Source organism: Anastrepha ludens, chromosome 2 (assembly GCF_028408465.1).
Source record: "Anastrepha ludens isolate Willacy chromosome 2, idAnaLude1.1, whole genome shotgun sequence".
NCBI lineage: Eukaryota > Metazoa > Arthropoda > Insecta > Diptera > Tephritidae > Anastrepha > Anastrepha ludens.
Window position 1 is genome coordinate 66,249,606 of NC_071498.1, and position 27,155 is coordinate 66,276,760.

Genomic DNA, 27,155 nt, shown 5'->3' on the forward strand with positions numbered 1-27,155 from the left:
TACTGCACTCCATTCTGTTAAATCACCACTGTGGAGTTACATGGTGGAATGTCTTTTAATGGTGTGGCCAATATCAGACCGTTAGCCGGCTCTCAGCGAATGGGCGACATAGCAAGAGTTATGAATCGGTTTGTTTACGAAAAAAACTAAGAATGTGTTAAAATTAACATAATGTCACTTCGTTGCCGTCTGGACCACGACAGATTTGTCGAGTGTGTGCATATATCTGAAGTTATCGTGCAGGTTTCGGCTGGCGAATACTCCCGTGACGTGATAGCCAAAGTTTCCTTCACAATTTTCTTTTCCTCCATAGCTAAATAACCAAGGATGATAGATTTCAAGGTTTACTTCATAGGTGGATCTGCAATGACATCTCCCAAAAAGAGTTTAACGAGCTCAAATGTTCCTGGATTGACTATATTTTCCAACGTTTTTCAAGCGCATAGATCCCGTGAAATTTATTAAAAGGTAAGATTCTGTGTAGGAAAGCGCTGCTAATGTCAAAGCAATCTATGATTAAAAAAAAAATTATTTTGGCTCACCTTGTTTGTGCTTTCAAGGCCATATTCTAGCTCAATTAGTCATTTTCCTTTGTATATTAAAAATAGTTCCTTAGATTTCGTTAAAACTGAATTATATTTTTTTATTTTTTTGCTTCAAATTATTATTTTCAAAATATCCCCAAAATACTTTCGCGGATGTGGTGGTCTTACCTACATACATGAATTATGTACTTATATATGTATATACCTGTTTTCGCAATCCTTGCTTATGAAATTAGGTTCATTCTCCAATGCTGTGGCTGGGGAATTAATAGAATTTCCTTAAGCAAAACGAGTGGAAACATAATCTCGTATATACAAGAAGTACATATTTAAATACATGATCGTTCGCATATGTATGTATGAATGTGTGTATGAGGGGAACCATTTGTGTGAGTTTTTCTGCGAACACACCACGAAATGCAAAATAATCAATTGGAAGCAATTGAAACTGGTACGATGAACATATACAAAAAAAAAACTAAAAATAGATATTGTGTTAGCATGAAAAGCTTGTTTGGTTTCCCACACACACAAAAATATTAAACATCGCCATTAACGTACAGCAAAATGTAAAGGAGAAATTCACAGTTTTCACCGCAACAATTCGGAGCATTTCATGATGCGCGCCTGAAAGAAGATACGTATTGAGTTAAAGTGCTAATATACTTGTATGTATGTTGTTATTACGACTTACCTTCAGTGTTTTCATCTGCTTGCTTTGCATTTTGGACAGAACCGGTTTCGTTTCTCGACATGTTAGAAGTCTGTAAAATGAAAATAAATTCCCCGTCATATTTTGATCATCGTAAACTGAGATACATAAATTAAAGAAAAAAGTCCTTACTCCTCCACAGCTTCTGAATAGCTGTCTTCCATTTGCCGGTACGTCTTGCCGCGTGTTGTATATGGGCTCTTGGGTGATCTGGGTTGCATCCTCAAACTATCCAATTTTTCTTGGGCCATTTCAACGTCGCGCTCTAACTTGCATACTATGAAAGAAAAATATAGGTAATTTTAATAAATTCTTCGGCGCAGTAGTAGTCATATTCTCTACTACATACATATGTACATGTAAAGGGCGGGACTTTTTTGATATGCAAAAAGGAGAAATACAGTGGCGTGAAAAAATGGAACGCGGTAAATTGCAACGTTTTGACTACATACATATTTATATATTTTTTTCATAATAATATAGTTCCCACCACAACAAAAACCATATAACTCAAAGTATTAAAAAAGTATTTGAAAAAAAAAACATTTTAAATATTTTCGTGAAGATTTCAAACTCTTTAATTAAAACCTTTAGAAAATTAAAATTTTTAAAGAAATTAAAAACCAAATTTAAAAAATTAAAAAAAAATTAAAAAAAATATTTTCCAATCTTTTAGTCAGTCTGTAGAAAAATTTTAAATATGCTGTTTTATAGACCGTTTAATATTTCTTAAAAATTCTGAAATTCTGAAAGTTTGAAGCTTTGATAAAAACTAGTTGAGTTTTTTGAAAGTTTGTGGCAAGCTTAAAACTTTAAGTTATATGGTTTTTGTTGTGGAATGAACTATATTTTTGTAAAAAAATAAAATAAAAAATATAAATTTTTGCAATACTATTATTATTGCTATTATTTTCACCGCCACTGTACATACTATACACTACTTTATACATACCCATTTGTTTGAGCATCTCCTCCGAGCTGCTGCAGCAGAGAGCGTTTTTGCAATGGCAGCACTTGAAACCCTCCCCATCCTTGAAACCCTGCTCGGTGAGTATCAGATCTATTAGACACCCTGGATGCAGTTTGTCTGCGGCCATGAACACTTTCCTATGCATATAAGCCAATTCGCGGAAGGACATACATTGTATGCCGTTGTGCAATAGCTTGTGACAGAGGGCGTAAAATTTGCTCTTCGGCACAAGGCTCTTGCAGAAACAAAAGCCACATTCCATCATGAATGCATTCAGGATAGCGCGCAATTCCTTTTCGAGTGCACTGCCCGCGTTTATATTCGTTATCATTGTATTGGCATTGGAATCGATAAATTGTTGGAAAGCGTCATCAGCTGGTGCATCTGAGATTTTAGGTTTACGTCCTTTACCACCACTAGAACTTGGCCCACTCCGGGGTTCTCTACCGGGTGCGCCTTCGCGAATAGCATCTCTTACCCTGGCCGCAACTGCAGAATCGTCACCTGAAGGACCTCCTGCTTTACCATCACCGCCGGACCGTTTAGTACCAGGAGCGGCTCTAGTAGAGCCACCGGCCCCCGGACCGCTATCTTGTGCTGTGGCAGCAGGACCTGTTCTTTGACCAGCATCACCTTTGTCATCAACATCTGAACCTTTGATTTTATCTGCACCTGGTCCACCTTTATCAACAGCTCCAGAGCCACTGCTTTGGCCTGTCCCAGGTTTATCCTTTTTAGTAGCGTCAAGCGAACGAACTTTATCACCGTCAACTTTTTTATCAGCATCAGTTTCACGTTTCGTACCAGCCTCAGGTGCGCCAACCTTGCCTGCCCCAGGACCCCCTTTTTTACCAGCATCTGTCCCGGCCACCTTGCCTTCATCACCAATCGAATCTGCGACTGGTCCACCCCGTTGACCTTCATCTGGACTGCGGTCTTTAGCTGCAGTAGGCCCATCTCTTTTAACTGCAGTAGGATCTGCACTCCTGCCTATACCAGGGTCATCCTTTTTAACTGCTCCAGGTCCACCTTTTTTATCAGCATCAGGTTCACCTTTTTTACCAGTCTCAGGTACGTCGACCTTGCCTGCACCAGGATCATCTTTTTTACCAGCAGCGGGCCCACCTTTTTTACCCGCCTCAGGTACGTCGACCTTGCCTGCACCAGGCCCATCTTTTTTACCAGCATCGGGTCCACCTTTTTTACCCGCCTCAGGTACGTCGACCTTACCTGCACCAGGCCCATCTTTTTTACCAGCATCGGGTCCACCTTTTTTAGCAGCATCTGGCTCACCGGCCTTGCCTGCACCAGAACCATCTTTTTTACCAGCAGCGGGTCCACCTTTCTTACCAGCCTCAGGTACGTCGACCTTGCCTGCACCAGGACCATCTTTTTTATCAGCATCGGGCCCACCTTTTTTAGCAGCATCGGGCTCGCTGGATTTGCCTGGACCAGGGCTATCTTTTTTACCGGCATCAGGTCCACCTTTTTTATTATCCTCAGATTCCCCGATTTGTCGTGCATCAGGTGCATCTTTTTTACTAGCATCGGGTATAACTTTTTTACCTGGGTCAGATTCACCAGTTTTGGCTGCACCAGGCCCATCTTTCTTACCAGCATCTGGCCCATCTTTTTTACCAGCATCTGGTCCACCTTTCTGGTCAGCATAAGGACTACTCTCCTTGCCTGTACCAGGGGCATCTTTTTTACCAACACCAGGACCGCCGTCTTTAGTTGCACCAGGGCCATCTTCTTTACGAGCATCAGGCCCACCTTTTTTAGCAGCCTCTGGTTCGCTGATCTTGCCTGCACCTGGTTCATCTTTTTTACCAACACTGGGTTCACCTTTTTTAGCAGCCTCAGGTTCGCCGAACTTGGCTGCGCCAGGTCCATCTTTTTTACCAGCATCGGGTTCACCTTTTTTACCAGCTTCAGGTTCACCGATCTTGGCTGCACTAGGTCCATCTTTTTTACCAGCTTCTGGTTCGCTGATCTTGCCCGCCGCAGGTTCATCTTTTTTACCAGCAGCTGGACCGCCGACTTTACTTGCATCTTCTTGTGTGGTGCCAGGTCCACTCCTTTGGGCTTCTTGAACGGCAGTAGGGCTGCCTTTCTGCGCATCTGCTTTTTTGGTCTCAGTAACATCACTAACTTTTATTATTTCTTTTATGGCTGACTCTGGATCGATGCCTCGTTTAAGAAGAGCATCCTGTAAGTTTTTGTTCTCTTCCAGACATTTCTTATTCTTAGCTTGTTCTTCGAGCAGTTGCCTTCGAAGGTCGGCAATCAATTTCTCATCATCGCGCGTGGTAATCGCATTTACAGCATTCGTTAATTGAGCGTTCTTCAGTTGTATGTCGCTGATGTCCCTCACTAGTTTGATTGATTCTTGTAAGTCTCTATCAATACCTGCCGTATCCTTTGCGGTTTTACCCACATCCGAATCCAATTTGTCCACGCGGTCAGAGAACTCGTTCAGTTTATTCATCGCATGTATGTTTAGGTCATCTTTACCCTTCTTCAAATTCATAATATGATCCTGAGCATTGTTTACATCACTTTGCAACATTTCATTTTGTTTAGTCAACTGTTTGACGATATCTTGTAAACGACGCAGCTCAGCGCAACAATCCTCGGGACTAAGACCGTCGGTAATGGCAGGTCCGCCAAATATGCCGCCACCGATTTTGTCGCCATCGCCGCCACGCTTCTTCAGTTCTTTTTTTATTTCACTCAGTGTGGCGCGCGCAAAGAAGGTCAGGTCATTCATATAATCGACGCATGTTTGAGTTTGTGTATCGTGCAGATTTTGAATGGCATTACCCTGGAGCTCGTCGATGACATTCTGTGCGTTGGTTCGTTCAAAACAGTTAGTGAAAAGTACGAAGGAGAAAATTAAATGGGTGCATTTTGTATTTGGATTGCAGACACAAATTATTATTAGGTGTGGAGTTCACTCACTCCAGACCTTCTACTATGATTCAACTTTATGTTTATGTTTCTGTTTCTATAGGTTTTCCTCTGTTGTTTATTTCATACATTTTTTTACTGATTTTCTATTTAAACTACTTTACATAGTATTCCTTTCTGTTCAAATTTAGTTGTTAGTATTTGCGTTTCTGTATTCGAGACAGCCGGCCATGAATTGTCATCGAATATTGCACAGGAGGCGTACACTTTTCGAATTCGAACTCTTTTTCTGTTACGTTTCAAGCCCATCTCTACTTACTGCCGCTGTAAATACGATGATGCCGAGGATATTTAAGCTTGGAATATACATATGTTTTTGGTGGTGGTATGAATACGATACTATGACAGGCAAGTTGCGTGTCCGATCCAGAGCCAGCCATGAAAGAGACAACTGCCTATTTAGTTAGTAGTAAGCACTCGTATGAAACACTTTGGATCAGAGTTAAACCAGTCCAAGAACTAGGAATCCAGTAGCACTTCCCTAAACATGAGTTCAACCGAACTTTCACTGAAGTTTAATCAGACTTATGTACAAGATATTTCAAAAACCATTTCTAAATATTTTCACAGTGAATTTGTAAATGTAAAGTGAATGGGAAAAATATCTTTTTTGATTTTGGCGTTCTTTCTTATGTCGGTTGTAAGGTGTTTTATGTGTTAACATTGGCGCTTCCATCCTTTATTTAGTATTTGGCAGAGCTCATTCTTCTATTTGTCGTGTGCGTCTTCATGTTGCTCGACAAATAAACAGACCTACAGTTCTACACCACCTTCGGACGACAGATAACTGCTTTATGAGGAGCTTTTTTTTCATGGCAGAAATACACTCGGAGGTTTGCTCTGCCGAGGGGTGACCGCTTTACAAAACATTTTTTCTATCATTTGGTGTTTTCATGCATGGACACCACTTGAACCTGTGCACTTCCGAAAGGTAGTCATGCACGAATTCATTCGGCTACGACGGTCGGTTTGAGGTTTAGTCACAGAGATTTAAACGGAAGCTTAACGCATAGAAATTGTGAAAATCTACGATCAAATGTAGAGATTTTGGAAGAAAGTGCGAAAGTTTCGTTATCTCGCACCATGGCAGTTTGAGTTGGCCATCAAGAACGCGTATTTTATTTCTGTTGGATTACATTCTTTAGGGCTTTCCGGACGGAATAACCCAGAAGCAATTTCTGGACAGTTCTGTCTTCTCTAAACTGGATAAAGAGACAAAGCGAATGGGTTTGGTGGTGAACGAGGGCAAAACGAAGTACCTCCTGTCTTCAAACAAACAGTCGGTGCACTTGCGTATCGGCACCCACGTCATTGTAGACAGTTATAATTTCGAGGTTGTAAAAGACTTCCTTTATTTAGGCACTAGCATTAACACCGATAACAACGTCAGCCTTGAAATTCAACGTAGAATCTCTCTTGCCAAAAAGTGCTACTTTGGACTTAGTAGGCAACTGAACAGTAAAGTCCTCTTTCGACGAACAAAACTAACACTCTACAAGGCTCTCATCATGCCCGTCCTAACGTATGGCGCAGAAGCTTGGACGATGACAACATCCGATAAAGCGACGCTTGGAGTGTTTGAGAGAAAGATTCTGCGTAAGATTTTTGAACCTTTGCACGTTGGCAACGGTGAATATCGCAGACGATGAAGCGACGAGCTGTATGAGCTTTACGACGACATAGAAATAGCGCAGCGAATAAAGATCCAGCGGCTACGTTGGCTGGGTTATGTCGTCCGAATGGATTCAAACGCTCCGGTTTGAAAGTATTCGATGCGGTACCAGTTCATGGTAGCAGAGGAAGAGGAAGGCCTCCTCTGCGTTGGAAAGATCAGGTGGAGAAGGACTTGGCTTCACTTGGTGTGTCCAATTGGCGCCGCTTAGCACGAGAAAGAAGCGACTGGCGCGCTTTGTTAAACTCGGCCAAAATCGCGTAAGCGGTTATCGCGATATTTTGGTTAAAAGGGTTGTCCATTTTGTCTGAGTCTACATTGTTTATTATTATAAAAACGTTAGACGTTTTCAAATAAACCTAGAGTTTTTGTTTGAATTATCAAATAAAAACGAAAACAATGCTGCACAAAAGCCCTATCATACCCGCCCTTGTACACGGCGCAGAAGTTTGGACGATGACGACAAATGATAAGAGAGCACTGGGAGCGTTAGAGAGAACAATTCTCCAAAAATCTCTGGGGCTCTTCGCATAGGCGAGAATGAGTTCCGTATCTCATGGGACAGCGAGCTGTGTGAACTATACCGAGATCGGTAATAGTGAAGTGCTTTAAAATACAGCGGCTGCGCTGGCTTGGCCATGTCTCGAGGAAGAACGAAAGTGCTCCGGTACGGCAGTCCTTCGAGAGGGAACCTAATCTACTTTGGCGAGCCCAAGTCAGGCGGATGGCACTGAGCATTTTCTCTGTGAAAATAATCTAGAAAATTCTCACAAGACTAGTTATCTCTGTCTCTGTCTCTAATCTATCCTGTGTTTTCCAGTTTTTCCAAAAAGTTAGCTCTTTGAAACTCTAAAGTTCTAAGAATTAAATTGATAAGAAAATGAGAAACTGAGTATGCAGCATTACCTGAAAAAAAGCACTGCTGTTGTAGGTATGATAGCATCTTATTAAAGCTTGTATGTGCGGTGTAGTCACCGGTAGTCTTCGACTAACTCATCTAAGTAGGCCCAGAAAGCGTGCTGTTTCAACGGGTTGGGTCCAGGAGGTGTGTAGATTTGATAGAGCACTTGAATAGGTGGTATGTGGGGGTCGATGCCGGATAAGTAAAAGTTTAACCTGCTACAATATTCAGAACACAATTGGGCCAAAGTTACGCTGGTCTCGAGAGGCAGTTGAAGTTCTTTGTCTGCAATAAGTGGTGGTTGGAGGTCAGGGGTCGGCAGCTTAGGAAGGTTTTAAGTAGATTTAATTGTGCATTCTTGTTACACGGTGTTATACCAGCATAGGCATACCGAAACCAAAACTCGTAAGTATATTAAGTGAAAGGATAACCCTACTTTAAATGTTCAAGGCGCTTGAGCTAATCAAGCCAATCAATGCTCTGACGAGTATATCTTCCATTTGAGTTTGGTGAATATTCTTTGTTTTAATGAATGTGTCTGTCTATATATTTTTACATTCCGATACCATTTTAAAAACAGTCTGAACAAAATTGCAATACTCTAATGGAGCCATAAAAACACCAGCCTTCATCTAAAATAGTAAAATATACTAAGCTGTGGCTTTGCAAAAAATTTCCATTTTTTAAATATACATACATATTTTTTCAACAATCGATTTATTCAACTTCACAAATTTCTTAAATATTGAACAACAAAAACACAGTGCAAATACAGGTTGATTTGTAAAAAACAATTAATTCAAAATAATAAAATGTGTCCTTTAATGCAGTAGTAGATATGGGCGTTGAAAAAGTAAAAAAAATATACACATATATGCATACATAATTATGCATATATGTACATATATATATGACTAAGCGAGACTGAAACATTGCAGTCAGTTATCCGACAAACAATTTTCATTATCATGGCCAGCATCTGGGTTTCGATTGCACATACAATAGCCCATATTTCTAAACTTTCGAGCCTTGTACTGGGTATGAAATCGAAAAGAAACGAAAATAAATTCTAGTACTCACTCACAATCCTAATATATGAACGTACAGTATTGTGCACGACATTTGCAACTATGTTGTGCTTTTAATAAAACTAAATTTTATTTTCGTACTGAGTTCTTATTTAATATTTTTAGAATATAGCGCAAGTTTTAAGCTTGGCAAGAATAACAAAAACAGTTTTTTCTGCTTCCTGTGCATTGATTAATATCACTATAATACCACAAACCCAGTAAGTGTAATTTTGTAGCTGTAGAGAACCATAATTTATAATGTTTTTTTAACTAAAACTTTTGAATGCGCACACTTTTTAGCTCAAGACAGAGAATAAATAAACAGCTTTACTAACTTGACGAAAAGAATTTTCTGGAAATACCTAAATCTACAGCTACCAAAGCCATACAAAAATATTACCAAAAAGTAAGTATGCAAAATATATTTTCTGGAGGTCGCTAATACGAACGTTGCCTTTTATATTTTGCGCCTTTGCAATACTACGTATGATGAGTTATAATTCGATATTTTTGGTATTTTTCAGCACAAACTTACATATAACCATTTAATTTACGAGGTTTATTTATTCTTTTACAGTGAGTTGAAAAAATCATATTGACCAAAGATGGAATTACTTAACTCGTAAAAATTTTCGTGCGACGATTTATTACGATTTTCGGCATGGATTATCGAGAGAGGAGTGCATTTATAAACTTACAGTATAGTACTTCGACTTTTGGCGTTGAAGCATTACACTTGGCAGCTATGAGACACTGGGTGTCGATCCTTGCAAGCTGAATTTTGTGAAGGCCCTCCAAAAACGGTTTTTATGCCAGAAATAATCAAAGCAAGATCATAATGTGACATATCATGAGATAGAGGCTTGCTTGGGCATTAGTGTGATTAGCATAAATTTATTAATGTACTGGTAAGAACATTTCTTCGTCAAGAAGTTTTGCTCTTGTTGGATACCGCATAATTTGACAATTGTCAAAAAAAAGACTCGCCCCGATTTGAGTAAAGAAATGTTTAAGAAATTCAGTCACTGCGGTTCAAAGTGCGTCTATGACTTCGTAATAGATGACGAATTTTGCATCTATGCATATGAGCGGGAAAGAAAACAGCAATCGGCAGTACGAGTGAGCTTATCCCAAGAAAAGTAGTTCGTGTAAGAGGCACCTCAAAGCAAATGGTAACCTGTTTTTCGGAAAATCTGACCATGTCGCAACTGTATCACTAAAGAAACTTAAAGACACATAGAAAGTGGCCCGCCGTCTCATCCTCCTCTTCACATGCTAGGCAGAGTGCATTGTATGAGATGCCTATCTATTCCATGTGCTTCGCTCATAGAAAGTGGCCCGTCATCAGTCCAACCAGCTGCCTACAGTCCATTCTGCTTAATGACAGGAGGATCTGCGACAGTCAGTCGGACAGGACAGGTAACATCAGTTTTGTCCATCTGCAGCCTCTCTTGGTCTGCCAAGCTCGCTTGTGGGTTGAAGTAACCCGTTTGCTTTGATCGTTGCAGAAGGGAGTGGCGAAATGGGCTCCGGACCAAAGAAGTTGGCCTCAGAAACCATCCTAACTAAAGAGTCAGTCAAGGTCTCGTTACCCGCGATTCCCAGGACTCATGTAAGCATTAGGATATTATGTCTACCAACATAGTTCAACCTGGATGTGCAGTACTCAACTACCCTTGAAGTTGTTGGATGGCTGTCTAAGGCCATGAGCGCGGCGCTGCAGGTACATACAGATCTGCCTATTCACCTGTTTTCCAAAGCAAAGTTCATTGCTTCTTGAACAGCATACACCTCCGCTTCTGAGGGGTCATAACCATTTGTTTGCCAGAAGTTTTCAGACAATTAAAAAATGAAAGACTAGTAGAAAAAATGTTATCTTAATTACGCAAAATCTGGTTGTTACTTCATCAGACATAAAAAATTATCTTTAAACCATTCAATAAGTTTGACGGCTGTCTATCGACGCAACCCCATAGCAAATATAAGAGCAAGCAGGACTTAAAAGCGCCCGATTATTTTCGAAACATGGCTAAAAAAGGCTAAAGACTACATTTGCACTGCTGAGTTGTTTGTAAAGTTTCCAATCTCAAATTCTATTTTGTATAAAATTTCGTCTGTTCCGAAATAGAAAACAGTTTTATTAAGATTTTTTAAACAAGGTGGACCAAAATTTTAATAAAATGCATTAAATTGTAAGAAAAGCTTGGAAAGTAGCAGCTTAATTCCGTGTTGCAAATGTTTTGCACCACTCTGTACGTATTATAATAATGAACCTCAAGAGTACAAAAAGTAGAATTACCAACTTACCATTAACTGCTTATACTGACAGTCATAATCGTTCAGAGCCCAATCTCGTTGCATCAGCTCGTTGCGCAAACAGCCGATTTCCATTTGCAGGCATTCGGCTTTTTGTGCTTTACATCTGGCGTGTTGTAGTTCTTTCTTCATATCCTCCAGATGACACTGTGTGATTAAATAGGTAAAGAACGAATATTAATATTTGATATGAATATTGATATCCTTAGTCTTTAGTGCTCTATAAAATCCTTTTGTCTTTGCTTTTACTTTTATAAAGTTGAATGAGTACTAATGACTTGGGAGCTAATGGGAGTAGGGCTGGCTGACATTTCTGACTATATATACTTATATATGCTCCTCCTATTTGTGGTTTGCGTCTTGACGTTGTTCCACAAATGGAGGGACCCACAGTATGACGTCGTCCCCGAACGGCAGACGGTTTTTTTATTGGTAGACATGGAGGTTTGCCATTGTCGATCGCTATTGGAAAAAACAATTTCTATCAATTGGTGTTTCCTGTCCAGGGTTTTTAGTCTGTGATCCGAAGGGTAGTCACACACCAATCCATTCGCCTACAGCGGCCGACATTTCTGACGGGGCAAAGCAAAACAGAGGCTGCGCGGCGACCCCTTCTAAGTCGGATCTGGTCTTGTTCATAAGAAAAATAAAAATCACTGAGTTTTCTATACTAAAGTTGGATGGGACATTTTAGAATCACTTTTCTGAGGTAAAATACACAGCGCTTGTTCTTGATTACAAATTATATTGGAGGGAGATGGTCTGCTGAACCTACAGATCAAATCATAACCTTAACCTTTAGAACTCTAGTCGAGTTGAAAGCACTAAGAAACTAATTAGAAAAGAACAAATACTCGCACCCGTCAGTATACCAAGAGAGGTGAGTAGCGTACCATCGTATGTCTTAAATTGCGCGCATTCTCAGGTTACTAGAAACTTGTTATTTATTATTTATTTGTTTTTTTTTCCTGCTGGAACCGGCGAGTGTATGCCTTCAAAGGATCCTTCCCCACCCAAGCCGCTTCAAGCAAGGTTTTCCACCAAGAATAGTGTTTGCACTAGTGAAGTATATTTTGAGCGGAAGTAGCCGCCATCACCGAAAGAGTCCATTGATTGCTTCTTAGCGTAATACCCTTTTAGGAAATCAACCAGTATTTAGGTACGGCGAAAACAGAGCTAGAGTAAGGCCTCAGGCTCAATGCTGGTGCGCTCAAAATATGTCGGATAATGTTTGACTTTTCTTTTAGTCTCATATATGGTAAATACTTCGCTTTCAAACTAAAGTAGGTGCCATTTCACAGGGACATTGCACGAACCTGCACAGCTGATGAGATGACTACGCAGGGCAGCCTCGAAGAGCTTCTTCTGAGAAAAGAATTTGTGCCCGTCTCAAGTGGGCGACGCTTAGACAGGATGCCTTCATTTTGGTTCAAAAAACACTGGACGACAAACAGGTTATATAGATTTGCATAGATTTTCTGGTCGGAGATGGACCAATAAAAAGTTTTAAGGCTAACAAAGACCAGCTCTTCATCTTGAAAGGGGTTTTTAACGGGCACTGTCTCATCAGAATTTTTGCTGTGTGATTTACTTTAATTTCAAGGCTCTACTGTCGTAAGTGCAATCAACTCAGCAGTTTCTACTAAACAGCCCTGCTGTCTTACGATGCTAAAAGTCACACATCTGATTTATAACTTTTTGTACATTTATGTGCCTGAGGAATTATTGGGGAATTTTTTTCCATAGACACACAACAAATTTCCATTTTTAGCTCGCAAAGTTCTTTGCTTTCCCTTTCTCGTATTTCCCTCATTTTTTCTACTTCCGCACGGCATTTGTGCTAGTTTTTTAACAAATCGTAGGGCGGAATAGCCCCTGTTGGTGATTTTAATCTACTAAAAATCACTAGTGCGATTGTGTTTGATTTGTTGCTTCATTTAGCTTAAGGCTCTCGGTAATTTCAAAAACACTCACCTTTAACACCTCTTCGTCGAACTTTAGTTTGTCGATTTGATTTTCATAGTACTCCTGCATTTGCTTCATCTCATACTCCATTTTGACAATGTGCTTGGATTGACTATCCAAGTCATTCGATAAACTATCGGACATTTTGTCGGCTTCCTTGGCTATCTTTTGCAACTCGTTTACCTTCGCTTCGAGATCTTTGAAGGTCTTACATTTATCACGCAAAGCATTACGCTCCTTAATAATCGCCTTGAGCGTTCCAATATCTTGATCGGACATTTTATTCCGATTGCTATCCACGCGTTCCTTCAGTTTCTCATCCTCGAATTTACGCAACAACAGCACCTCTTGACGCAGCTTGTTCACTTCGTTCTGGAGAAACGCTATATCGCTACTCTTTTCTGGCTCTATTTTGACTGTTTCGTAGGATGCACGTAGTGATAGCTTCTCCATTAGCCGCTTGAGGTAGGCATTCTCGGCTTGCAAAACTTCATAAGCCCTACTCATATTCTCGAATTTATTGTAGATCTGCAAGAGTTCATTCTCCTCGCCCTTGCTGATTTTGCTGCTCGAAGTAAGTTTCTGTATTTTGTTGTAGAAATCCTTCGAATGATTGCTATCGAATTTATCGTTCATAATGGCTTTGATCTTCTCGTTCTCCATGTTGGCTACTTTCAATCTTTCATTCGATACATCCAACTGCTTTTCGAGATTTTTCTTGTGCAACAGCAGCTCCTCTAAGCGACCCATATGTTCGGTGGCGCATGCAAGTACACTGTCAGCAGCAACCATTTCCCCTTGACCTCGTTTGCCGCTCCCACTACCACTAGCAGAGCCAGCTCCTCCTGCACTTCCTCCTCCTCCACCTCCTCCTCCTGGACCACCTCCGGGACCGCCGCCCCCACGACCTCCTTTTCCGGGGGCACCACCACCACGACTACTAGTTCCAGCATCCATGTCATCACCCTTACCATATCCACCGACATGACCGCCTTCATCGCCAGCACGTTTGCCACCGTCTCTGCTGCTATCGCCACTGCGACCCTTACCTCCGCGATCAACCGCTCCTCGGTCACCGCCTCCGCGCCCCAAGCCTCTCGCGCGTCCTCCTGTGCGCTCTGGTTCATCCCCTGCATTATCATCATCGTACTCTCCACCGTCGCCATAACCGATGCCCCCAACCTGAATTTAAAAAAGGTAAAATGGATGTGAATTGTGGATTTCGAGTTTGATAGGCTATTGGTATCGGAATCTTGCGTTCACAGCTTAGATTTCGTTTATACCTACCGGTGACTGACACGTGACTAAATCCGAAAGGAATCTCGATTGTAAGGACTCATCCATTGCCCATGAGCGATCATCGATAGTCGACTGATAGGTCTTCAACTTGACACAAGCTTTGCGGCACTCATATTCGACCGATTCGTTCATAAAGGGCACATGAAAAAATTCCTTTTGTGTCGAAAATGCCATTTTAATTGAGTGCGAAGTCTGCCGTAGAGAATTTCTGCCTGATTGGTAGCGCTAATGGAATAGGTGGTCAATTGATTTGTGCGCGGCAAACTAATTACTTCCTATTACTTTTGGTGTTGTTGAAACTTTCTTCAGGAATTCTGCTCTTCTCAAAAATTAGTTTTTGTTATTTTTTGTTTGTTTTTCTTATAAAAACTCGCTTTAGTCCTGTTTGTTCTTGCTGCTTTTGTGAATTAGTATTAATTATTATTCCGGCACTGCAAGCTTTTACACACAAACTTAAAGCGGTTGATATTAATTGTGTCGTTGTTGTTCGTTTTATTATCTAATGATGGTACAAAGATATAAATTAATTGTTGAAAAACTTGAAATTTTTGAGGTGCAATAAGTTTTTTCGAACGAAATTCTAATTTCAAAAGTGCTTTCGCCCGAGTTTCCTATATTTTCCAAGAAATGTTTTCACTAATTGATTTGACTCGAACTACTAAGTTTTTCATTTCGGTTTCATAGTAAATAAGTACAGTAGGCTTGCACAGTGATCACAACTGGCACTAGAAATATTTGCTGTAATATCGTATTTCTCTCTTCGACTTCGGGTGCACAATGAAATGAATCTGGAATAGATATTCGTTGAAGAGTAACTACCGGGTAGGTAACTGAAAGAATACCACATTTAGCTAAAAGAAAATATAAATAAATACAAAATTGATTTCTGTTGAGCTGACGAAGATGGAAAATCGGGAAGACCTATAAAGTCGAAATCAAATTTTTATGTGAGGTAAGATTAGTGTACAGGGCTAGTTTATTGGGCCGGCAACCCTCGGTCGGGAAAAACCCGAGTCATTCCGAAAACTTAGAATCGACTGTCATGGGAATTTTTAGGTCGCAATGATCAGCCGAGGATGACAACGACATTTTTGGATGGACATTTAGCGTAGCTGAGTAAATTGTGCTACCAAAAGAAAATATTATTTTTCTACCTTTTCTCGATTATAGATTAGATTGTACTCGGCAATTTTCGAGCAAAGGGAGCTCTGAAGCATTTTTGGTTGCGCGCCCCGTGAAGATGTACAATAATGGGGCTGGTAAACTGGTTTGCCGTGCCCTGCCGCCGGAGTCACATAGTTCGAATGCAGAAAAAATTACTAGTGGCAAAAAGGCTACTTCAGGCGTTTCCACATCCAATTTATCTAGACTCTTTGAGTAGTAAAAGATGACGTAACATTGGTCAATTTATTTTTTCTTTGAGACTAAGTTTTTTTTCGTCATAAATGGCAAATTAAATAGGTAAAATTATCGAATATGGAGTGCCTGAAGCTGAAAAATTCTCCATAAGAAGGAATTGTGGTCAGGTCAAGTGGCAGCTTCAGCCAGGAAGGCTCACATCTCTTCTAAAGAGAAGCTACATTGCATTCTTTTTAATTTTTTCGCGTCTAAAAAACTTTATATTTTATATATTTTTTTATTACTTGGTGCGCTCCAGAGGGTGTAAGATATGCCGGTTACACATACTTTAGTCAGAAGTTAGAGAAAAGTGTTTCAGCGGGCAAAAATCCTCTAACTAAGAGTATTTTCTTGAGAGTAATTGAGACTCTCTCTCAGTATGAAATGCAGGCTTTAGTTTGCAGTTTTCCTATCTGGTAAATCATCTATCCGTGCTCAATCCGGATTCTTAACTTTATTCTTATTCTTATTCTTAGCTTTTCCTTTCATAACCATAGCATTGGACCTTAATCTAATTTGAATTCTTAAACCGACATTGCGAATAACTTAACAGCTTATCAGCTATACAATGCTGTTTAACCACAGTTAAGCCAATGCTGGTCTTTTAAGACACCCTTGTGAGGTGCACTAAAAGGCATTGAGGAATGCAACACTTGCAGCAGCACTAGCCATGCTATGCCATCATTAGCCACTTCGAAATGTCTGTAAAACAAAAGAGTGCTGTGATGAACACTTCTTTAGAAAATAAATACTTAAAAACTTAAGTACTATCATCTACATATTTCAAGACCACTTCAAAAATGCATAAGAACTTCATCCTTAAACGTTCTTTAAACTTCTATAGATTTTCTTAGTTGTTGGTCGAAGTGTTTATAAGCTTATATACATACATCCATACATATGTACATACATATTCCAACGTATTTCCTAGACAAGTAAAAGAAAGTCACTAAAGGAGCGAAAGAAAGAGCAGAAGGCGCCACATGCAAAGTACCTAATGCCAAGTACTGCACTAGACCATGCAATGAATGCATAGCATGAAGAGGCGTGGCGCATTTATTATGAATTGCTGTTGTTTAAGTTTTTAGTTTATAGAGCAGCAGATGTCTGCGCGCCTTTTTGTTTCTCCTTACTTTTTGCTTTAATAACTTTCATGCCATACCGTTTTTCGTGCGCATTGACTTTGCTGCTGCTACACAACTTGGACGACTGCCCACTATTTTATGCTCGTACTTCATAACCGTAGCATCGCTGTAACCTCTTTGCCACTGTGCTAAGTGTCACAGTGTTGATAGTGTTGTTGCTGCTGCTGCTGCTGCATTTACTTTCCATTTGGCTACCAATTCTGCTACTGCTACTGTTGATGTAGCTGTTGCTCAGCTGTTGATGTGCACACTCACTGAAATAAAAAAAGCGACAAACTCTAAAACTCTAGTATATCCTATCCTCAGAGCTTCAATGCGAGCATAGCAAGTTGCCAGCTCCAATTCTACACAGTACTCGTACAAGTACTGTAGTCTGTGTAGTTGTGAGTGTTTTGAAGTGCTAACATCACTTCCGGTCTGCAGTTGATTTGCATTTAGTGTTGTTGCCGGAATAACTACTCTAACTTGTCGACGTGTTTCCTTTCGTCCTTCCTTCTATTTTATTTTGTTTCCCGACAGCTTGTTTGTTTTTGCTTTTTGAGTTTTTGACTGTCATTTGAGAAGCGTAAATTTCACGCTTGATGTTTTGCCACTTTGCGGCTCATTTATAATTCAACGTTGCTTCATTTTGTGCTGCACTCATAATGTTCTGCATCCCTTAAGAACATAAGTATAGATGAATGCACTTTGTGTGTGTGCTATAAATTGCGGGGCGTATGTTTGCTTTCGCATTATGAATTTGTGATTCGTGTGTTAACAAGTATGCGTTTTTTATTAATAAAGTGACGACTGTTATTAAAATTTTAAATTTGGAGTACTTAACGTATTTTCTTTGAGATCTACTGTTATATGTAATGCACGTACGGATCAAAGTATTTAAGTGAACTGAAAGTGTTGTGCATAGCCTTTGAATACTCTTGAGCTTTGATGTTATTTGCCAAGTTCAAAGTAAAAAATCAATTACACTTTTTTTCGTTGCATTTCGTCTGGTGGTGCCCAAAAACAAAAAAAAAAAAAACAATTATAATAATAAACGTTATATTGCTTTCTTTCATTTCAGAGGCTCATATTTGCATACTCTCTTTTACTGAATTTTTTGTCTCAAGTACAAATTTGTGAAGTCGCAATAATTTCTCTTGAACAAGTTGAGCCAATTCGGCGGTTAGAAATTGGTGTAAGCGACAAAAAACAAATTTCAGTACAGATATTTACTTCATTCACTTTCCTGTTTACTCTAATACCCTTAGTACCTTTGGCAGTTTTGATTATTTTTACAATAATCGCAAGGATTTTTTTTTGTATTTTTTGTTGTTATTTTTGTTATAAATAATTATTATTATTAAAATTTGCTAAAGCGCCGATAATGCCAAATAATTATAAATATTAAGCCCAAATCAAAGTTGAAAAATTTCAGAAAAATTGTAGAAACTTCATACTTTTCTTCCCTATAAACGAATGCATGAAATGAAAAAAAAAATGAAAAAAAATGCGGAAGACTTTTATAGGTAAAAGCTATCGGTTATCAATCCAAATTTAGAGCATCTTCACATCTGCATTTTTTACTGAAATTGAATGCCCTTTAAAACTATCTACTTAAAACTTTTCTAAAAATATGATACATTTTCTTAAAAGTAGTACCAAGACCAAAGACCAACTTAAGATTTACTCGGCAAATAAATATATTGATGTTCGGCGTTGTTTTGGTATAGACTTGTATACTATTTCTTAAATTCTCCTTAAATTTCTTCTTCTTATGTGCAATAGACTTTATGGAAAAATCAGATTGCTAAATATCCTTTCTTGTATTTAAGACTTATGTTAAGAGAATCTCTTTAAAAATGGCCGAAAGACACTTTTGGGCTATGTTTGAGGTTATGCAACAAGATAAGGTACTTTGTTTTCAAAAAGGTCGTTATGGTTTCTTCAGTATTTTCTGGCATTTTTTGTTTATTTTTACTATTAATACACCTCTATACCTTTATTTCATATTCAGTAAATTCAAATGCTTTTTTAAATGTATAAAAAGGTTTTAAATGTTGGGAAGGGTTAGAGAAGTAGATCCAATATTTCTGCTTAACTTCAAAAGTAGCAAAAAATGAGATTTGCTCTTTTAAAACATCAAATGTATAAGAACCACCTAAATTTCATTAGCTCTAAAAACTTCTCAAAACAATTTTTTTAACTTACAATTTTGGTAACTTCAAATTTAAAAAAAAAAGAAACAAACACTAAACTCAAAAATGTTTGCATTTTGGGTGTAAAAACAAAAACACTAAATTTATTGCGAAGAGCAAATGGTTGGCAACACTGCACAACTAGGCTAGTGTGACGTCACGCACACTCTGATGGGCACAATCTAGTTTCTATTATTCTTGACTTTGTATTGTGTAGGCATTTGTGTAGTAAAGTTCTTTCTCTATCACACTCTAATCACACTTTATAAATTTAGTTAAATTAGTAAAGAGACACAAACTCGTAATCAACCTAGAAAAAAATTTGTAACTAAACGCAAAACTTTATAAAAATAATTTGCTAAATAGTTTATCTATCTAAAGTAGCATTGGTAGTTGTGTGGCTGCCATAGATTAACGTCATTAGGTCTTACATGTATCCTCGTCTACACGTTTCTGTTTGTAAATTTGCCAACAGCTGGTCAGTCGGCTGTGTTGAGAGCTTACACGCATACACATTCACTTACAATCACTTACACGTGTGCATGCATATGAAGTGAGAGTGAGTGATTTAAATGTTAGTTATTGTAGTTATGCTCTTGTAGTTTATTTTTCCCCTACTCTCTTTTCCATTCATATCGCCACATTTAATTCACAAAACCCCATGCTTGTTCGTTTATTAATTCCAAAGAGGTTTGATCTGCAATTTTATGTACTCGTTTCTGCTTGTAACTTCTTTTCTTTGTTTCGCATAAATTGGCAGTTTTTTTTGGTAGTTTTTCCTAATTGCAAAAATTGTGATCAATGTTGCGCCTAAAAGCTTGCATTAATTTTTCTTCACACACTCGCTACTTCCATTCACAAACGCATTTATAATTTACCCATTAGACAAAAGCTTTCGAAAGGGGTCGCAAAAGATTTTGTTTTTAATTTGACTAGTTAAGAATGGATTATGAATTCGAAAATTTATAAATCCATTAACCGACTTTGTAGTAAAATTTGAATGCGATTTCGAACGAAATTCTAAAAGGAAATGAAATTTCGAAATTGGCATGAAATTTTGTTCGAAAGTATTTGTAAAAATAGGTTCGTACATAAGATCTTGCAAGTCGCCGCTCATGAAAAAGTCTATATTGAAATCAAATCTGTTCTCTATATAAAATGTACGTGATTTCGAAAATAATTCTTATTTGCTTATAAATTATACCCGAAATGTAATACAGTAGGTTCTGTTTTTATGCAGTAGATACGTTCCGCAAGAAACAGCATAAAAAAAGCTACTAGTTCTATAGTAAAATTATAGATACGTTTCAAAGTGCTAAAACCGCATAAATCGGAAATAATGTAATAAAATCGCATAAAAAAGGGCACTAGTCCCATATTATAACTATAGATACGTTCCATAGACCGCATGAATCTGAAATAATTAAATAAAATCGCATAAACAAAATATTGTATTTTTGAAAATTATATCTTTATTTAAGAAACGTCAGAATCGCAAAATAAATTTACGTCGTCAGAAATAGAATCAGACAATACCCGAATGTTGCGCATTCGTTTAGGATTTGGCGTAAAATCACTTCCGTCACTTGAGGAAATGTACACGTCTGATCTGGATGGTGATGCAGGCGGTTCCATACTTGTAGAGTTAGCATTTCTGATGCAATCTGTGATGAGTTTTTGCTTAGCTGGTTTAGAATCATGTTTATATGTACAATTCCCGATAGGTCGACATGCATTTTGTAATTAAAAAAAAACCGCACTATTTCAAAACCGCATAAAAAAAGCCGCATAAAAACAGAACCTACTGTATATTTTACTAGCGTACTATCTTTATTTCTTTAGAATTAATTTCCGACCATTTTCCGGCTTAATGGCTACGTCAATAAGCAAAATTGCCGATTTGGGCTGACGAGCAGCCCGAATCCATTCAAGAACAGCCATTACATCCATTGAAAACAACAGTTTGGTACGGCCTATGGGCTGGAGGAATCATAGGCCCATATTTTTTCAAAGACGAGGTTGGCGCCAATGTAACATTGAATGGCGAATGCTATCGCGCCATGATAAACGACTTTTTGGCGACGGAAATTGAAGCCCGTGATCTTAACAACATTTGATTCCAATAAAGCGCCGCTACTTGCCATACTGCCGCTTCTTTCCGTGAAACAATGGATTTACTGCGCCTCGTCTCGGACCAGTGGATTGACCACCAAGATCGTGTGATATCACACGTTGGGTTTTTATTTGTAGGACTATGTAAAATTTAAGTGCTTTGTGGATAAACCAGCTTCGATTGAGGCATTAGAAGCCAACATTACAAAAGTTATTCACGAGATACCGACCGAAGTTCTCCGCGAGTTATCCAAAATTGGTGTTTAGGGAGGGCCGAATTACGGCGTAGTTGCAGCCAGCATTTGAAAGGGATTGTCTATATTTTTTTTAATGTCTATATTTATTTATTTATTTATACAAATAGTACATAGTAAGACTAAGGTCTTTTGATAGTACTTCAACAATATTATAAAAAAAACTGGAATGTTTTTAACATACAAGTTTCTTAATCTAAATTTTACACCAGTTCATTTACAAATCAATCCAATATATTTAACTTAACTATAATAATAAGAAGAAAAAAAAAAAATTAAAATAAAAATAGCAGTATGAAAAGAAAAGAAGGATTTAGAAAAGAAAAAGAAAAAAACAAAAATAGTACAAGTAATTAGAGAATGTAAAGAGAAATGTAATGCGCTACTTTAATGCAATCAAACACTTTTAAAATAATTATAGACTTGTGCCCTGAAGTTAGATCTGTTAAGTCCAGCCTTCACAGTGTCGGGTAATGAGTTCCACACTTTAATAGCGTTAATGAAAAATAATCTAGATGATGGTAGGTAATTAAATTTTGGAACGATGAATTTGTTGTGTCTGCGAGACCTTACTGGTATCAACTTCTCTGTCAGATAGGGAGGAGACCTGAATAATATAAGTTTGCACAAAAATATGCAATTCCTAGCAGATAAATAGCTATTAAGGCAACAGCCTAGTAGCCTTGATCTGAAGGCAGAGATATGGTCATATCTGCCAATCCCATATACATACCGCGTGGCGTTATTAAACGCCACATTAAGTTTATGGCAAGATGTGGAGTCGAGTTTGCTGTATACCACCTCAGAGTAGGTGATGAGAGGCATAATTAGCTGGAGAACTAATTTGCGCCTCGTTTTCTCTGGCGTGAATGTTGCGGAGACACTCAGCTTTCGCAATGTAGCGTAAATATTCCCCACAACCCTATTTATATGGTCAGCACAGGTAAGTTTTGTGTTAAGAATAAACCCCAAATTTTTTACCTTATCCATAAAGGTAAGGGAACTTGTACCTATCCACAATTTAGGGATATTGTCAACATGCACACCACTATTACATATAGGTAAGACATATGACTTTGACGCGTTCAGACATAATGAGTTATCGTTAGCCCATACAGAAATAGCAGACAAATCACTGTTTATTTTGAAACATAAATCTTCAACGAGACCAATACGACTGGACAAGTACAATTGTATATCATCAGCATACGCATGGACATTCACGTACTGACAAACGGTAAAAACATCATTGACAAAAAGACTGAATAAAAGTGGACCAAGAATAGACCCTTGCGGAACACCAGTTTGTACGTATCTTGACTGAGATGTTAATTTACTGGTCTTGACCTTCTGCGTTCTGTCACTAAGGTAGCTGGCCATGAGCTTCACCGCACTGTCTTTGAAGCCGAAATAGTGTTTAAGCTTCAAACATAATAATTTGTGATTCACTGAGTCAAATGCTTTAGAAAAGTCAAGTAAACAAAGTAGAGTCAAGTCTCCGTTGTCAAAACTAATTCTAATGTCGTCCATTATTTTAACCATTGCAGTCGAGCAACTGTGACTTTGTTTAAAGCCAGATTGTAGTGGAGAGAGTAGACGATTGTTCTGTACAAATGATGAAATTTGCGTGGCCATCAAGTTTTCGCAAACTTTGGAAAATGCGGGCAGTATGCTGATAGGTCTATAGTCACCAGCGTAAATAGCATTTGTCTTTTTTGCGACTGGGAAAACTATAGCCTTTTTCCATGCTGCTGGGAAACATGAACTAGTCAAGCAATGGTTTATTATATGGGTAAGGGGCCCTATTATATATTGTATGACTATACGGACGAATTTTAGCGAGATGCCATCATCGCCTACAGCATTAGACTTTATTTTGGATAAAGCTTTCAGGACATCTACCTCACTAACGGTCAAAAATTGAAACTGTTCTTTTAGAGTAGCACAAAGTGAGGACTCTTTTAAAATAGGAGCACAATTTGTTTTCTTACCAACACTAATGAAGTAGTCATTGAGTTCATCAAGGTCAATCTCACATTCGGAACTTTCCTTGCCATGGATTTTAAATTTTTTTAGGTTGCGCCACAGTTCTCTTGTTGGAAGTGACGGATCAAGTTTCGAGTAACTGTACCAACGTTTCGCTTGTCGTATTATTGCAGTGGTTTCATTTCGGACTACCTTGTACCGACGCCAAGAAGTATCCGTCAAGTTTTTTCTCCACTTAGCATAACACTTGTTGCGCTTTCTAATGGCAGCTCGAACTTTCGAGTTGTACCAAGGACATGAACTATTTAAAACATTTACAGAACGAAGCGGAACATGAATGTTAAATATCGAGGATAGGTTATGGTTGAGGAAGTCAAGTTTATTATCAACAGTACTAAGAAACCAACATTCATTCCAATTTATAGAACCCATGTCTGAATACAGGGAATTAACATTCAACGATTTAAAATCACGATACTCGTAGGTGGCACATAAATTTGGACGATTCATCACAACATCTAAAGTACAAAATATTAAGTCATGGTCGGAGATAAAGTCAACTTGGTCGAATTTAAGAATATGTGACAAGTCACATGTTATAAAGTAATCAAGAAGACTAGGTTGTGAGTTATTTGAATATCTCGTTGGTGTAATTCCGTTAACAATACAAAGTCCAGCTGTTGCCAACTGGTCGAATAGTTTACTACTACTAGGCTCATTTTTTAAAATGTTAACATTAAAATCACCACACAACAGGATACGTTCGTAATTTAAGACAGATTCAGACAGGTCAACAAATAGTTTATCAAGAGCAATACTTTTGTTAGGATTGTAAACACATGCAATTAAAATTTTATTCATGCCATCAGATACTTCAGTAAATATATATTCATTTTCACCGTTATTTGATTTTGCTATCAGTTTAAATTTCAAACTTTTTTTGCAGTACACTGCAACTCCCCCCCCTTTTCTATTAGGATTACGATCGTTTCTCAATAAATTGTACCCATTTAAGGAGAGGTTGAAATCAGGGAGGTCATTATGAAACCAGGTCTCTGAAACGCAAATTACATCGACTGCAGAATCTTCAAAAGTGCACCTAGTAAAATCGAGTTTTTCTTGATTTAGGCTACGTGCATTAAAATGTACTACATTAAAACCATCATTTTGTTTGCACATAATATCAATGAGAATTTTCTTATTTTCATTAACGTTCGAACTCAGTTTACCGAACAGACCTATAAATTTGAGTAGTACGAGTACTGAACAAAAACAGAAACAACAAAGCACGAGCACGCAAGAGTATATGTATGTATGTGTGTTTGCAAAAATGATTGGCATAAACAAAGATAGAAGAGCAATAAACAGAAAAAATGCAATAGTTAGAGTAACAGAGAAAATTAAGAAGTAATACAAGTTGTGTTAAGGTAAGAGAAAAGCAATAAAATAAAGAAAGAGAATAAAATAATAGAGAGTATGTAGAGCATAAACATAGATACATATTAGAAATTCTGAGCTTTAAATGTCTATCAAGGAGCATTAGGTGGCTGCAGCAACTGCATTTTCAATGCTATCAATATTAGTCACCCTAACTGCTTTGCATTTAGGGCGAACGCGTACATACACAAAACCACGAATAGTGAAGGCGGCTGTGATTTTTTGTTCTCGCCTGCGCTGCATAGCGAAACGCATTAGTTCGCGATTGCTTTTTGTGAGACATTCGTGTATGTGTAATTTGCCTTCTGATTTGAGTCCAGCATCGCAGAGTAATAGTGGCCGCTTTTTGGCTTTGCAGTAATTAGCCACTGATTTGAATAATCTTGAGCGATCAGCAGGAGAATTTAATTTAATTATAACAGCAGACGCAGCAGAGTTGCTCTGCTTACGCAATCGAAAGGCGGAGGAAACTTGTGGCGCTGGCATGTTTAGCGTGTGACACAGGCTACCAAAAATAGTGTCAATGTTCTCACCTTCAATGTGCGGCAAGCCGTTGATGATGAGATCGGTGGAGACTGCTTGGTTTTGGCACTCGTCCAGCTGAGTCTTCAATAGCGCAATTTCACCCTGTAGTTGACCATGCAGTTGGATTTGCGCTTCAGCTTTTACCACGCGTTCTTCCATTATTTTCATGGCTTTCCGCAGATTCGCCATCTCAGCCGCAATTTCGCCAAACCGCTGCATAACGCGCTCTTCGGAAGTTTTCACTCTTTCGGAAATCTCTTCGATGATACTCCTTCTCTGCAACTCGAGTTGTTCCTCTATCCGCTCAAGCCAGAAAGGAGGAGGCGAGCTCCCTTTTTTCTCCCCTTTAGATAGAGTGCTCGCGCTGCTTTGTGGAGTGGATACCGTTTGGCGTGTGACTTTTCCTCTTGATGCCATTTCTTGCTTGTTATAATTAGCAAAATTTTCAACTTCACTTTGTATTATCGCACACAAAATTATTTTCGCGACCACAGAATTAGAGTGTTCTATAAGTGTTCAAAGAGACACGTATTCTCTAAAACAATGCAAATTATCTGGGCACAAACTCAAGTAAATTAGAAATAACTGCAGCGCACAAAAAAAAAACACGTCTACTCGGCTTGCATGACAGTTCACTTTTTTGTCTTTAAAAAATAAATGTCATGAATGGTTCTACACAGAAATAATGAAGATTGCCCAATCAATTTGAATTTTCATTGTTTTATTTTAATTTAAAATCCAATACCTCTACATTGATCACCGTTTACAAATGTATTTTGAATATGAACGAAATCAGCGCTTAAGTCCAATTTTTTGGAATATGTCAACTTCTGCGCTATCTATCTATCAAATTTTGGAATAAAATATTTAGCTTTAATAGGTTCAGAGTTTCTGCCAAATCCATCATAAATGATTTTTTAAAATATTTCGACCACAGCGATTTCTGCGACATTGACAATCATACGCGGGAAAACGGCTATATTTTAATATTAATTAATTTTTTATTATTAATTTTATTATAATTTTAAATTGGGTAATTTTATTTTCATACTTGTTACGAAATATCAAAGACTCGACAAAGTTGGCATCTCTTCGCTTACTAGGCGGAGACTCGTAAATACACTACATTCATATTTTCATTGCATATTTCTAGACGTCATTAGCCACTTACATGCATATGCACGAGTATACTCGCACACAAGCAGGACTGCTGGCATTCACCTCGGTTAGAATGTTGAACAACTCTCATTCGCATGGCAATGGCATAATTCTGAAAAGCAATTAACTCTGTTGGTGCACACAAATGCACGCATACATATTCATTTAAATTTACATAAAGATCGGAAGTGCTTAGCAACAGGCGCTGGCGGTTGGACAGAGCAGTTAGAAAAATAATATTTCTATGCAAAGTGTAGCTGTTGAAAAGGCAGGTAAAAATATATAGTGCACATAGTAGTAAGAGTGCGTTTCCCTCAAGCATTAGCACGCCAGGAATTTATCGCATGCATTCGAATTTAACGTTTTTGTGTGTGTGCACTTCAGTGACTGCTCTGGGAGATAAACCGAATTTATGCAAGCAGCAATTATTAATTTTTTCGCATTACTACGTACAGTACCTTAGCAGAGCAAGTAATTTGTTGAAAAATTGTAGTTTTCTTACACAATTGAGTACATTCGAATTTTAGTACTGAACGACCTCGGCTC

At 38.3% G+C, this 27,155-nt stretch overlaps 1 protein-coding gene across 1 annotated transcript; it reads right to left on the bottom strand.

Moving 5' to 3' along the window:
* Positions 1-576: 576 nt before the first annotated feature.
* Positions 577-15,050, bottom strand: LOC128871694 (uncharacterized). Its single transcript, XM_054113653.1, has 7 exons — positions 14,409-15,050; positions 13,131-14,303; positions 11,148-11,303; positions 2,210-5,072; positions 1,390-1,534; positions 1,240-1,309; positions 577-1,172 (listed from the first exon to the last, which is right to left on the bottom strand). Exons 1-7 carry the CDS (start codon positions 14,592-14,594, stop codon positions 1,137-1,139), a joined length of 4,629 nt encoding a protein of 1,542 aa, XP_053969628.1. The 5' UTR covers positions 14,595-15,050; the 3' UTR covers positions 577-1,136.
* Between the last annotated feature and the right edge of the window lie 12,105 nt (positions 15,051-27,155).

Coding starts and splice junctions, on each gene's coding strand:
- LOC128871694 (XM_054113653.1), bottom strand. CDS start 14,594: ATGGCATTTTCGACACAAAAGGAATTTTTTCATGTGCCCTTTATGAAC. Junction 11,304..13,130: donor TCGACGAAGAGGTGTTAAAG/GTGAGTGTTTTT, acceptor TTAATCACACAG/TGTCATCTGGAGGATATGAA. Junction 1,310..1,389: donor TATTCAGAAGCTGTGGAGGA/GTAAGGACTTTT, acceptor TTCATTTTACAG/ACTTCTAACATGTCGAGAAA.